This window comes from Littorina saxatilis, linkage group LG4, assembly GCF_037325665.1.
Source record: "Littorina saxatilis isolate snail1 linkage group LG4, US_GU_Lsax_2.0, whole genome shotgun sequence".
Classification (NCBI taxonomy): domain Eukaryota; kingdom Metazoa; phylum Mollusca; class Gastropoda; order Littorinimorpha; family Littorinidae; genus Littorina; species Littorina saxatilis.
The window spans coordinates 45230598-45245597 of record NC_090248.1 but is presented as its reverse complement, the minus strand read 5'-3'; the positions used below and the strand labels follow the sequence as shown (position 1 = coordinate 45245597).

The window sequence follows — 15000 nt, the reverse complement described above, 5'->3', positions numbered from 1 at the left end:
CGAAACCTGACCCTATTTAGGGCCGGGGAAGGCGAAGGCAGCGAGGGAGAGGAGTGGGCACCTCCCTCATAGAGATGGCCGGAGAGTAGGCCTAGTTGAGATCTCTAGCATCTCGCTCCCCTACGACCATAAAATGGTAATGGGACTGACTGACTGAATTTGGGGGGGTTTACTGTCCGTCAGGTCTTAAATGCCTATATTGGACATGAATTGTTTTATACGATTGGGAAAAGTAATGGGACTACCTTTACATTTACCTTTTACATGTACCTTTCTCGTAGGGGGAACTAACACGTACGGGGCTCTGGAGGTGGCACGCACTGAGGTACTGAGGGCAGACAGAGGCAACAGACCGGGCGTTCCCGACGTGGTGCTGGTTCTGACTGACGGAAAGTCCTGGTACCCCGACAAGACCGCTGTGCAGGCCGAGATGCTCCGAGATCAGGGGACTGAGGTACAGTAGACACGAGACTTACGACCTTATCACAACCATTCCTACCGGCACGGTTGGCCTAGTGGTAAGGCGTCCGCCCCGTGATCGGGAGGTCGTGGGTTCGAACCCCGGCCGGGTCATACCTAAGACTTTAAAATTGGCAATCTAGTGGCTGCTCCGCCTGGCGTCTGGCATTATGGGGTTAGTGCTAGGACTGGTTGGTCCGGTGTCAGAATAATGTGACTGTGCTGCGACTTCTGTCTTGTGTGTGGCGCACGTTATATGTCAAAGCAGCACCGCCCTGATATGGCTCTTCGTTGTCGGCTGGGCGTTAAGCAAACAAACAAACAAACAAAACAACCATTCCTTCCTTTTTACATTTAGTCAAGTTTTGACTAAATGTTTTAACGTAGAGGGGGGAATCGAGACGAGGGTCGTGGTGTATGTGCGTGTGTGTGTCTGTGTGTGTGTGTGTGTGTGTGTGTGTGTGTGTGTGTGTGTGTAGAGCGATTCAGACTAAACTACTGGACCGATCTTTATGAAATTTGACATGAGAGTTCCTGGGTATGAAATCCCCGAACGTTTTTTTCATTTTTTTGATAAATGTCTTTGATGACGTCATATCCGGCTTTTCGTGAAAGTTGAGGCGGCACTGTCACGCCCTCATTTTTCAACCAAATTGGTTGAAATTTTGGTCAAGTAATCTTCGACGAAGCCCGGACTTCGGTATTGCATTTCAGCTTGGTGGCTTAAAAATTAATTAATGACTTTGGTCATTAAAAATCTGAAAATTGTAAAAAAAAATAAAAATTTATAAAACGATCCAAATTTACGTTCATCTTATTCTCCATCATTTTCTGATTCCAAAAACATATAAATATGTTATATTTGGATTAAAAACAAGCTCTGAAAATTAAATATATATAAAAATTATTATCAAAATTAAATTGTCGAAATCAATTTAAAAACACTTTCATCTTATTCCTTGTCGGTTCCTGATTCCAAAAACATATAGATATGATATGTTTGGATTAAAAACACGCTCAGAAAGTTAAAACAAAGAGAGGTACAGAAAAGCGTGCTATCCTTCTTAGCGCAACTACTACTACCCCGCTCTTCTTGTCAATTTCACTGCCTTTGCCATGAGCGGTGGACTGACGATGCTACGAGTATACGGTCTTGCTGAAAAATGGCATTGCGTTCAGTTTCATTCTGTGAGTTCGACAGCTACTTGACTAAATGTTGTATTTTCGCCTTACGCGACTTGTCTGTTTTTCCTTCCAAACATGGTTCTATTGCTTTGCCCAAGCTTTATTAACCATATTATTATGAATCAATATTTTATCCTACGTGACGTACATTATAGGTAGTGGCACTGGGCATAGGCCAGAACGTGCTGATGTCAGAACTGCAGGCGATGACGTCAGGTGTAATACGCGTCATCAAGAACGCGGCTGGCCTTCATGACGCTGTGGATGACATCAGAGGCAATGTGTGTACAGGTAAGGTTGCGTGAAGTTTAATTGTTTCTGAGAATGTTTTTTGCCAGAATGATGGATATGCAAAGATGAGACGTGTGTGTGTGTGTGTGTGTGTGTGTGTGTGTGTGTGTGTGTGTGTGTGTGTGCTTGTGTGTGTGTGTGTGTGTGTGTGTGTGTGTGAGTGTGTGTGTGTGTGTGTGTGCGCCCGCGTGCGCATGCGTGTGAAAGTAACCTTACAACAAAGACAAGTCCAACCCTCGTCAATTTTACCAATTTGTAATTTTATTTTTAGTCGCCAAAAAAGCTGCAGACAAGATGGAAGTACAGCAGGCTGGTGTCTTTTCATCAAACGCATCAACACCATTATCAACGATCACAACAGCGACGACGACGACGACATTGCACACAAGCTATGAATCTTCTTCAGCAACGCCAGAATCGACAACACAGAAAAAGGTGTCACTTGCAAATGAATCATCTTTATTCTCATCCGCCGCAGTTTCATCCTCAACTGCATCCTCTTCAAGGATCTTGCCTTCCTCGTTGTCGTGGTCGTGGTTGCCGTCGTCTACCTTCTCACCCATTACGGCTTCATCGACAACTGCACTTTCTTCAATGACCTTCTCTTCGTCGTCGTCATCGTCGTCTACCTTCTCTCCGTCAAAAACAACGCCGTCGTCATCTCCAAGGGAATCAGCTCCACACGAATCCCCCTTTCTCTCTTCCTCCTCTTCCCCATTATCGTCGTCGTCGCTCTTGAAAACATCATCGTCAAAAGTAACGACGGTTACTAAGATGACATCGACGGCGGATACGTTGTCAACACACACAGTTAGAAGGGATGAGAGCGACTTAAAAAGTGAGTTATTGTTTTTGTGTAAGGTTCATAGAGAGAAACTTGTATTACTGTATTTCCTCTGTCTAGTCTTATATTCCCAGACACTGGTTTTATTTCACGATTTGACTAGAGTTGCATGAGAGAATACTTTTGGGTGTGGGGTTGTTGTGTGGTGTGGATTTTGGGTTGGGGTGGTGGTGGGGGTGGAGGGGGGGAGCTTGGACAAGATACGATTAAGATAACAATATAGTGAACCTCCCTCCCCCCCTCCCTTTAAGACCCCCCAATTTAAGACCTCCTCCCTTTTAATACCTTGTTTTCTTATACTTTCTGTTCATAACCTCTGTTCATTTACCCCCATTTTAAGACTCCCTCCTTTTTAAGACCTGATTTTGTCAGATTTTTGGAGGTCTGTATAACCACTGAAGTGGCAGAGGATCCGTGTCAGCCCGACCAAGCACTGACGACGATGGTACAGGACACGGTACGATTTAGACAACGAGAAACATTTGACGTGATTTCGGTGATTACAGCGAACTGAATCGCAGTCAACGACCAAGTACGGAGAACGATGTCATACACAATTTGCGCTTTGTTCTGATCGTATATAATTTTACTTGCTCAGGCTCCCCACCCGTATTTTTCGCGAACATAAGATGCCAAAAATGTGTCAATCTTCTGATGATTCCAGTATTTCGAGTCATAGTCAACAACTACGAAGAGTAATCTGATAAACCATTCGCGCTTTATTCTGACCGTAGTTACTACGCAGGCTTACCTGTGTTTCCTGGAGGACCCCCCCCCCCCCCCCGCATTTTTGTTATATCCGGTTCAGGGTATGACATGATAGTTGAGTCAACAATAAAAGTCACTTATTGCATTGTCCGTTTGTCGTGTTCATCGTAGGCCTAAAACAGTAAATGTGTTTTTTTTCTCTCCAAGATTCAATTGTGCCACAACTGGTAATTTCGTCTGAAACATACACAAAATGTACGTACGTAAGTTTGACCGAAGTTATTTTGGTCTTCATGGTCAGTTATTAATTGGTTCATACCACACATCTACGCCTACGCTGTGAAAAAACCCATCTGGTCTTCGTGGGACTCCTACCCCTCCCCCCCCCCACCCTCCCCTCTTCATTCACAACTTGTACACGAAACAAATTTGCAATAAATGACCACCTGGAGTTTATCTTAATGCCCTTGCTTCAGTCTCATTGGTCGAATTAAGACCGATAACCGACTGACATAGTCACACCTTATTGTGGTCATCTGCAATTCATTATTCTAATAAATGTATTTTACGGGGTTGTATAAGTTATTCCTCAGTGGGGCACTGCTTTGTTCCCCAAAGGCGTAGAAACTCGCGTAAAGACGAAACATGTCTTCGTATGTGTTTGAGTTTTCCACGTTTGAGTGACAGGTTTTATGGTCAATGAGAATATTTCGATAGATCTGTAGCTGTATTAACGTACAAAGGGAGAATCACTAAATTGGACATGACGTTTGGATTCGTGCGTCACTCTGGGACTTCATCACAGAACAATTCGTTCGCACGAGACAGTTTTCTTCAATCGTAAATTTCCTGGTCAACAACTGTACAGATGTTGATTGTATTTTTAGCACTTGCGTTGACGGAAATTACGAACGAACCACCTGCCCACTATCTTGGTGAACTAGAAATGTTTATACGCGACAAGAAAAAAACCCCGAATGTACACGTTTTCAGTGGATAGAATAAAACTCCACACCGTAACTGAAAACAGATGGTATCGACAGATATTTAAAGAAAGACGTTCACACCTGAGACCACAGTTCTGCTTTTGTGGTAGTCAACAAATTATTGCTCTGAAAGCAAAAATTAGTTTACGGTTGACCAGCGCAAGTTTACATCAACTTCAAACGGAAGATATCGACATTTGAAGACATCTGTAGCAGCAGATTCCAACTTCGATAAAAGTCATACTACTGCGGTAGATGCGACTAAGAGAAATTAATTTACTTGAAAGACATCTACGCAGTCCTATTCCGTAATTTCAGACGGATCATATTATATCGTCAGACACTTGAAGAAACGGATTCCAACCTGACACCAGTAACGTCATAGGCACCTCTTGTCGCGTGTCACAGCTTGGAGACTTCCTGTTTTGACAGATGTTGCACAAGTGCATTTCTGTGAAAACACAGAACCGTTGTGTTCGCGTGTGACCAGATACATTTAGGTCGGAGCTGACAGTAAGTTTTAGTCACACAGATTTGAGCAGCTTCGCGGTGCGTGTGCGAATAATCTGAAATCGCGTTTACTTTATTTTTTTGGATTATTTCCTTCGAGTTGAAATTACTCGTACTGAAGCTGCTGTAAGCAAGATTACATTGTGCTAGCAAAGTGTTGAAGAAGCAACAGAGATACTTCTAGGCAAATAAGAATTTGAAGAAAGTACAATTAAACAACTGGTGTGCGTTTGGTCCTTCAGTACTTGATTCTTGCTGACTGGTCACCTGCATTGAAGTTGCTGATTGTGACGAACTGTTTGAAACACATTTTTTAAACTTCTACTTCACTGATTGTGAAAAAAAGCCATGGGAATGGTAAAGTTTGTGTGTCTCCTCTGCGCGATCTTCGCTATTGCACCTGCTAAATCACAAGGAACAGACTTTTTCGGTGAGTAAAGTGTATAGCGTTTGATACTCTTTGAAATTATTTTTTTTCGAAACAGGTGGGGCATTTCCAGGTTACGATGTAATATTAGTAGTTATAAGATTTTCTTAAATTATAGACAAGTCTGTAAAAAAACACACGTTTTTTTTGTGAACGCAATCTGGAAATTCCGGCGAATTCTCTTTTTAAACGTCTAGTGCTTTAACAATGCCCTAAGCACACACAAAAGAAGAAAACAGAGAAAGAAAAAACACCCACCAGACACGTTTTGCATAATCCTTTGTTCGCTCGGGCCCCAACACGTTGTCTTTTGGAATTCTATCTTAATTTGAATTCATCGCGAAAATACCGCAAACGCTGTAGGGTAAAAAAGACAATCCCGTTAAAGGCACACTCCATTCCGTGAAAACAGTTCTGCTCTTTTTACACTTAGTCAAGTTTTGTGGAGTCAAGTGAGGAGAATTTTTTTGTACCTGATCCAAACGAGTTGAATTTTAGTCTCAGAATGCACCAGATTGCACAGATTTTAATGTACCATTAAAAAAGGGATTTCCTCGTTTTTCATCACAAGAGAGTCCCACCCCTGTGTCATATAAGAAAGGATAAAACAAAAACAACCTCTACATGGAAAGCAGCCAGGCTTTTGATTCACGGCATATGTCCAAGCGGAGAGAAGGCCTTATTCCACGTAGCCATCCTGGCCACATCTGAAATGGTGATCCGCACCGTCAGCACGGGAAGGAATGTGCCTTTAAGGAGTCAAACCCACACAACCTAATCTGTTTTTGTTGATAATAATATTTAATAATGATAATAGTAATAATAATAATAATAACAAGAAATTCCTCCGAGGTAGGAAAAACACCCCCGTCAGAGAACTCAGAACTTTATTACATGCGGAGAGAGAGAGAGAGAGAGAGAGAGAGAGAGAGAGAGAGAGAGAGAGAGAGAGAGAGAGAGAGAGAGAGAGAGAGACAGAGACAGAGACAGAGACAGAGAGAATGTTTATTCGCGTAAACACAGGGTCCATTGCGAAAGGGTACGTCGAGGTAGGAAAAACACCCCCGTTGGTCAAAGGGAAATAACCATTCTCACTGCCACCAACTGAGAAGGTTATTTCCCTTTGACCATTAATATGTCACTCTTAATCTTAATCCACCAATAACTCCCTAACCGTGTGTTTGACTGGTCCCAATTTTTGTAAGGACCGTCTCAGGAATGTATAGAACCTGTTCACCAAGTTTGGTGACGATCGGTCCGTTCATTCTTGAGATCTATATGCGAACACAAACACACAAACACACAAACAAACAAACAAACAAACACATCGAGTGAAACCTATACACACCTCTATACCGGGGGTGTAATAATAATTGTCAGTAAGTACTGGTGTCACATGACTGATGTGAACCAGTTGATTGGCTAATGGTGATGCGCTAAAACTGTTAGCGCACTCTTGGAGTAATACAAATAAATAACTTTTCTACAGCGCAAATCCCGATTCGCAGCTCCAAGCGCTTTACAATTCTAATAAAGACCTCACACATTGGGTCGGGTTGTCCGTTTCTCATCTTCAAATTCTGTCTTTTCTAGTTACCTAATGGGTTTTATATTGTACTCTCATTTTGTTTCCTTCAATCAAATAATAGAGGAAAGTCATGGCAATTTTCTCTCCGAAGGAACTCGTCTTTTTCAAAATGTGTTTTAAATAAGGAGACTGCATGTTACATTTTGTGTCTCTTGCTTAACTTGATATAAATGTGTATCTTTATTTTTAACATAACATGTCTCAAGAAACTAAAATATATACTTATTTTTCGTTAAGCTTTATTTTTTGTTGTTGTCTTTTGAGAAGTCTTTTTGTCTCTGTGCAGAACTTTTCTAGAACGAATGTGGGGTTACTTGGTGTCCAGCGCCAACAAATGAATATTTAACTGTCAATTAGAAAATTGTTATTGTTAATGTAACCTATGTGTTTAAACATGCCCGTAATAATGAATAAATGCAGGACGCTTAATTAAAAACAAAACACAAAACAACAAGCAAAAAACCCAAACGAGCAAGCATACAAAACAACAAGTCGCGTAAGGCGAAAATACAACATTTAGTGAAGCTCAGTCGAACTCACAGAATGAAACTAAACGCATTGCATTTTTTCCGCAAGACTGTTCACTCGTAGCATCGTCTGTCCACCGCTCGTCGCAAAGGCAGTGAAATTAACAATCCAGAAAAGCGCGGTAGCGGTTGCGCTGAGGAGAATAGCACGCTTTTCTGTACCTCTATTCTGTTTAACTTTCTGAGCTTGTTTGTAATCCAAACATAACATATATATGTTTTTGAAATCAGAAACCGACAAGGAATAAAATGAAATTGTTTTTAAATCGATTTCGAAAATTTAATTTTAATCATCATTTTCATATTTTTAATTTTCATAGCTTGATTTTAATCCAAACATAACATATTTATATCTTTTTGGAATCAGGAAATGATCAAGAATACGATAAACGTAATTTTAGATCGTCTTATAAAAAATTATTACCAATTCAGTGCCCCATATGGTTTTTTGACTGAATCAGGACGGATTCTAGGTGACCCTCTAAATGTTATAACGTTCAGGCAGGGACCTTTTTTGTTTATCAAGCTAAAAATGAACAAGACAAAGTAAACATGTAAATCAGCAATATCAGTGTGATTTATTCTAAAGAATGACACTTCAAATGCTGTCAGATAATACTCTCTTTATCTAAAAAAAAATACCGAAAAGCGAGTTTTGTCGGTGGGTGCTTTACGGAACAGCGAGGCACCGCCCATCCTCTGAGTGTGCAATGCCGACTCGCTCACTTGAAATCTAAATTATCAAAGTTCGGAAAATCAAGTGAAATTGGGTCACTCGCTTTACGTCAAATGTATCTTTACGTCATTTCCCATCCGTCTGGAGTCGGTTCTAAATCTGTCGCTCTCTGTTCAACAAGAAAAAGCGAAGCAACCGAAACGCATGTTCAACATGGTTTGTTGTGTGTCAAACGCATTTGACCTGTGAATATTCATCACGTAAGGTGCGTTACTCTGATTGGCTGACCCAGGTCACCAGAATTCTTTGACTGACAGGCATAATCAGGTAGGAGCGCTCCAGTTCCCATTGCGGGGTCGCTTCGAAATTTCTTTTGTTCGAATTAAACGGTAATAAAACCGTTATTTCTAATATGCTGACTGTTAGCAAATGATAACAGACATGTCTCACAAACGATATCAGCATTCGCCTAAAAGGCTCATGCTTGATATCTTTTTTCTCGACATGTCTGTTATCATTTGCTAACAGTCAGCATATTAATTATTAGAAATAACTCATAATAATGTTAATTAAAATTTTCAGATTTTTAATGACCAAATTCATTAATTAATTTTTAAGCCTCCAAGCTGAAATGCAATACCAAAGTCCGGCCTTCCTCGAAGATTGCTTGGCCAAAATTTCAATCAATTTTATTGAAAAATGAGGGTGTGACAGTGCCGCCTCAACTTTTACAAAATGCCGGATATGACGTCATCAAAGACAGTTATAAAAAAAATGAAAACAATATCTCGAGATACCATATTTAGGATCTCTCATGTCAAGTTTCATAAAGATCGGTCCAGTAGTTTTCTCTGAATCGCTCTACACACACACACACACACACACACAGACACACATATATAAATATGTTATATTCGGATTAAAAACAAGCTCTGAAAATTAAAAATATGAAAATTATGATTAAAATACAATTTCCTATATCGATTTAAAAACAATTTCATCTTATTTCTTGTCGGTTCCTGATTCCAAAAACATATAGATATGATATGTTTGGATTAAAAACACGCTCAGAAAGTTAAAACGAAGAGAGGTACAGTAAAGCGTGCTATGCAGCACAGCGCAACCGCTACCGCGCTAAACAGGCTCGTTAATTTCACTGTCTTTTGCACTAGCGGCGGACTACGGTCATTGTGAAAAAATGCAGTGCGTTCAGTTTCATTCTGTGAGTTCCACAGCTTGACTAAATGTAGTAATTTCGCCTTGCACACGACTTGTTATAGCTTGATTTTAATCCAAACATAACATATTTATATCTTTTTGGAATCAGGAAATGAAGAAGAATAAGATGATATTATTTTTAGATCGTTTTATAAAAACATATTTTAATTACAATTTTTAGATATTTAATGACCAAACTCATTAATTCATTTTTAAGCCTCCAAGCTGAAATGCAATACCAAAGTCCGGACTTCGTCGAAAATTGCTTGACCATAATGTCAATCAATTTGGTCAACAAATGAGGGCGTGACAGTGCTGCCTCAACTTTCACTAAAAGCCGGATATGACGTAATCAAAGACATTTATCGAAAAATTAAAAAATATCGGATATCGTACCCAGAAACTCTCGTGTGAAGTTTCATGAAAATCAGTCCAGTTGTTTTGTCGGAATCGTTCTATTCACACACACACACACACAAGCGTACACACCCACATACACCACAACCCTCGTCTCGATTCCCAGCCTATGTTAAAACATTTGGTCAAAACTTGACTAAGTGTAAAAAGAAGAAAGAAACTGTCTCACAAAGCACAATATTTAATAATTCTTTTCTTTATTTCTTTTTAATAAAAAAAATGCTGTTTCGTTTTGACATTGACAAATATATCAACAACAACTTAACCTTTTCCCTCCTTTTCCTTTCAGACTGCAAAGGCCAAAAACTGGAACTGATCTTTGTCCAAGATGCTTCCTTTAGTGTAAATGAGACAAACTTTCAACAGGCCAAGGATTTCATTACCGACACTGTCCGACAACTGCCCATCGGTCAGGATAAGATCCGAGTGGCCCTCGTGCGCTTTGGAACGGTTGCTGACGTCATATTTGGACTAGCCGAGTCCTCTGACGTCAAAGCGGTGACTGACGCCGTTGACGGAATGGAATACGTCGTCGGCGGAACGAACACCGCGCAGGCGTTGGGTGTCGTCGGGAAAAAGGTGAGAATCAGCAATGAAAGCAGCGAAGAAATGTTAGGTTGAGAAACTTTAATCAAAGACAACACAAAACATTTACTCAAAGGTCGATCGAAGCAGTGGTCTTTATAGTGGACAGATATAGAAATAACAATGAGACAATACATTTTTTTATTTTTTTATTTTTATTTTTTTAGCTAAGCAAAGCATTGACTTGTCGATAAGACTCGAGTCGAAGACAATCATTGTGAGAATCAGGGGTGAGGTGCACGAAGCAAAACGGGGTGCCACCCAACTTGGGGGGAACAAGCCACGGGGTCTGATTGGTTGAAATCACAAGAAATCTCAATTTCAACCAATCCGACCCAGCGGCTGCGAACCATCCATTAGGGTGGCACCCAGTTTTTTCTTCGTGCACCTCGGCCCAGGACCCTGACCTTTGATTGTAGCAACCGTTGAGCTCATAGGGTCCCTCTAGGAAACGCTTTCTGTCTTTTTAAGTCTTGCTAATTTCCCCCCGAATCTCCCACCAATTGGAGGATGAAGTAATCATGATAATAATAATAATAAGGGCATTTATATGGAGCAAATCCTAATCTTGTTCTAAGCGCCTTACACATTTAAAAAACAAACAAATCAATATACAAATACAAAGTCATGTACATGATGTACGCACAAACACACAAAAAAACTAAAAAATGTATGAAACGAATTTTGCTTGCATTGTGTAGGTGATGAAACATGCCAGACCGGACGCCCGCTCGGTGGTGGTGGTCATCACAGACGGGGTCAGCAGCAGCTCCAGGAAGACCAGACGGGAGTCCCAGAATCTTCGGGACGCGCAAGTGCGCATCGTCTGGCTGTACATCGCTGCGCGCGACAGTGGCGACCTCGAGCGGGAGCGGGAGGGAATGATGCGCAAAGGGGACACCACGGTCGGCGTGTCTAGCTTCGACGATCTCGGCGTAGAGACGATGCAGCAGATTTTGAATGCTTCTTGCGAAGGTGAGTTGTTGTTGTGTTGTTGTTGTTGTTGTGTTACAGTGGAAGCAACCTTTTAAGACTTACAAACATCTGTCGTTTGCTATGCGTGTGAAGCGTCTAATGCTATTAATTTGCTACGCGTGTGAAGCGTATAATGTTGTTTGATATGCGTGTGAAGCGTCTAATGTTGTTTGCTATGCGTGGGAAGCGTCTAATATTGTTTGCAATGCGTGTGAAGCGTCTGATGTTGTTTTCTTTGCATGCGAAGCGCCTAATGTTGTTTGCTATGCGTGGGAAGCATCTAATATTGTTTGTTATGCGTGGGAAGCGTCTAATGTTGTTTGCTATGCGTGGGAAGCGTCTAATATTGTTTGCAATGCGTGTGAAGCGTCTAATGTTGTTTTCTTTGCATGCGAAGCGCCTAATGTTGTTTGCTATGCGTGGGAAGCGGCTGATTAAGTTTGTTGATACACACGCTGCAGCCTACAAATCAGCGGCACATTCTTTTAGTATTGGTTTTGTAGCGCAGTAGACATTATAGTTTTATACTGGTTTCGCATGCACAATTGTTTATTTTCGTTTTGTATTTTGCCTACTATTTTTTAATATTGTAAAGCTTTCAACTATGAAATACTTTGTGAAATATAATATCATTATATTGCTATTATTATTAATTTATCATAATTTTTGTGCAGAGCGCCCAGAGCCAACAACAGCTGCACCAGAAACCATCACAGATGTTTCAGAATCAACAAATGATTTCGGTTCCGGAGAAGTTATTTCTTCATCTTTTGAGCCGATCCCGTCACCACCATCAACGTCAGACAACGTCATCAAATCCCTCCGGAACCCGCTCTCGTCATCAATTTTTACTGCGGAAGAAGATCTGATTCCAACGCTTCAAACGACTGAGACATACGAAGAAAACTTCACTTTGGAAGAAGAATTCACTGCAGTTGATTCTGACCCGAAACCCCCCACAAAATCAACCACCAAAGCCATTTCTCACAACGAAAACTCTCATACAACGACAGCAGAAGAGCCAGAAAACACATCAAAGTTCCAGTCATTTGACTTGGCAGACGACAAAACCACCAGAACCTCATACGAAACAACGGGCAACAACTCCGCCCCACAGCAACCTGGATTCACGGGGGCGGAAGAGAGGGCCGCCGAAACCAAGGTAAACAGCGAGAAAGATGGAGGTTCTTGGAAGAACAGCTCACCAAATGTCATCGGCACCGTTGTTGGAGTTCTTGTCGTGGCAGCCATCGCTGGTGGTGTCGCGTTTGTGGTACTTCGGAGAAGAGCTAACCGAAAGGATTCGAGGGAGATTAATAAGACAGGAGATAAAGTTTAAATATGTGTGTCGTGTGTGTGTGTGTTAGTGTTAGTGTTAGTGTTAGTGTGTGTGTGTGTGTGTGTGTGTGTGTGTGTGTGTGTGTGTGTGTGTGTGTGTGTGTGTGTGTGTGTGAAATGTAACCTTTTTGAAACAATGCAAACCTTCAGATTTTTGAGTTCAGATGTGAAAAAGAGAGAAGCTTGGGGGAGCTAGATCGTCGTTCTAGTATGTACGGAAGAAACAATTTTTTGTTATGTTATTCTTTTTATTTATTTATGTATCTACATATTTATTTTGTAAAGAACTGTTGGCTCAAAAAAGTCCTTGTCGTCTTCCGTTCAAAAATGAAGGCTTTAAGGCTGGAGTCTACCCTTTAGAACCGGAAGTAGAATTAAAATAGGTCACCCGTCCAATTGACGTGTTGCAGAGAAAAAAACACCCAACATGTACATGTATTTTAATTGCCTTGTAGCCAGCGTACAGTAAACATACTGGGCCTTACCTTGCCTTCGGGAAAGTGGGAAACCCTAATTGTGTCTATCCGTTGCATGTATCAGGGCTCCCCACGGACCCCCAACCTAGAGGGTCCCTGGACGCTGAACTTTAAATTTGTAGGGGGTCCATGGACCCCCACAGTGACATTTTAGAGGGTCCGAATAGGAAGACAATGGGGTTCATATTCTTTTTTCTTTTTTTATATTTAGTCAAGTTTTGACTAAATATTTTAACATCGAGGGGGAATCGAAACGAGGGTCGTGGTGTATGTGCGTGTGTGTGTGTGTGTATGTGTGTGTGTGCGTGCGTGTAGAGCGATTCAGACCAAACTACTGGACCGATCTTTATGAAATTTGACATGAGAGTTCCTGGGATTGATATCCCCATACGTTTTTTTCATTTTTTTGATAAATGTCTTTGATGACGTCATATCCGGCTTTTCGTGAAAGTTGAGGCGGCACTGTCACGCCCTCATTTTTCAACCAAATTGGTTGAAATTTTAGTCAAGTAATCTTCGACGAAGCCCGGGGTTCGGTATTGCATTTCAGCTTGGTGGCTTAAAAATTAATTAATGACTTTGGTCATTAAAAATCTGAAAATTGTAAAAAAAAATAAAAATTTATAAAACGATCCAAATTTACGTTTATCTTATTCTCCATGATTTGCTGATTCCAAAAACATATAAATATGTTATATTCGGATTAAAAACAAGCTCTGAAAATTAAATATATAAAAATTATTATCAAAATTTTTTTTTCGAAATCAATTTAAAAACACTTTCATCTTATTCCTTGTCGGTTCCTGATTCCAAAAATATATAGATATGATATGTTTGGATTAAAAACACGCTCAGAAAGTTAAAACGAAGAGAGGTACAGAAAAGCGTGCTATGCAGCATAGCGTAACCACTACCCCGCTCGCGCGCTCTTCTTGTCAATTTCACTGCCTATGCCGTGAGCGGTGGACCACGAGTATACGGTCTTGCTGCGTTGCATTGCGTTCAGTTTCATTCTGTGAGTTCGACAGCTACTTGACTAAATATTGTATTTTTGCCTTACGCGACTTGTTTTCTTCTTTTTTTCAAACAATTTTATTCAAATAAATAACTACAAATAACAATATCTCATACAATGAATTAAATACAACTTATCGAGTACAACAAGCTAAATTTTTTAACGTTTTGTTCTTCGAACACTCACACAACAAGAAATTCCTCCGAGGTAGGAAAAACACCCCCGTCCTTACCATTCTCACTGCCACCAACTGAGAAGGTTATTTCCCTTTGACCGGGCGGGGGATATAGCTCAGTTGGTAGCGCGCTGGATTTGTATTCAGTTGGCCGCTGTCAGCGTGAGTTCGATCCCAGGTTCGGCGGAAATTTATTTCAGAGTCAACTTTGTGTGCAGACTCTCTTCGGTGTCCGAACCCTCCCCCCGTGTACACTACATTGGGTGTGCACGTTAAAGATCCCACGATTGACAAAAGGGTCTTTCCTGGCAAAATTGCTTAGGCACAGTTAATAATTGTCTACCTATACCCGTGTGACTTGGAATAATAGGCCGTGAAAGGTAAATATGCGCCGAAATGGCTGCAATCTACTGGCCGTATAAAATTTCATCTCACACGGCATCACTGCAGAGCGCCTAGAACTGTACCCACGGAATATGCGCGATATAAGCGTCATTGATTGATTGATTGATTGATTAATATGTCCCTCTATAATTCCTTGTAGAATCTTAATCCACCAATAACTCCCTAACCGTGTGTTTGACTGGTCCCAATTTTTGT

At 40.9% G+C, this 15000-nt stretch overlaps 2 protein-coding genes across 2 annotated transcripts in view; both read left to right on the top strand.

Annotated features, from left to right (window-relative positions):
- The window catches only part of LOC138964867 (glycerate kinase-like), a 90935-nt gene that overhangs the window by 64154 nt on the left and 11781 nt on the right, over positions 1-15000 (top strand). The gene's annotated exons all lie outside the window — the stretch shown is intronic.
- The window catches only part of LOC138965604 (matrilin-4-like), an 18939-nt gene that overhangs the window by 3091 nt on the left and 848 nt on the right, over positions 1-15000 (top strand). Inside the window, exons 3-8 of the mRNA XM_070337784.1 lie at positions 282-454; positions 1800-1935; positions 2207-2773; positions 10126-10415; positions 11123-11396; positions 12071-15000. The exon at positions 12071-15000 is cut by the window's right edge and continues 848 nt beyond it. Coding sequence (XP_070193885.1) covers positions 282-454; positions 1800-1935; positions 2207-2773; positions 10126-10415; positions 11123-11396; positions 12071-12735 — 2105 coding nt within the window. The 3' untranslated portion in view covers positions 12736-15000. The remainder of the gene's footprint in view (positions 1-281; positions 455-1799; positions 1936-2206; positions 2774-10125; positions 10416-11122; positions 11397-12070) is intronic.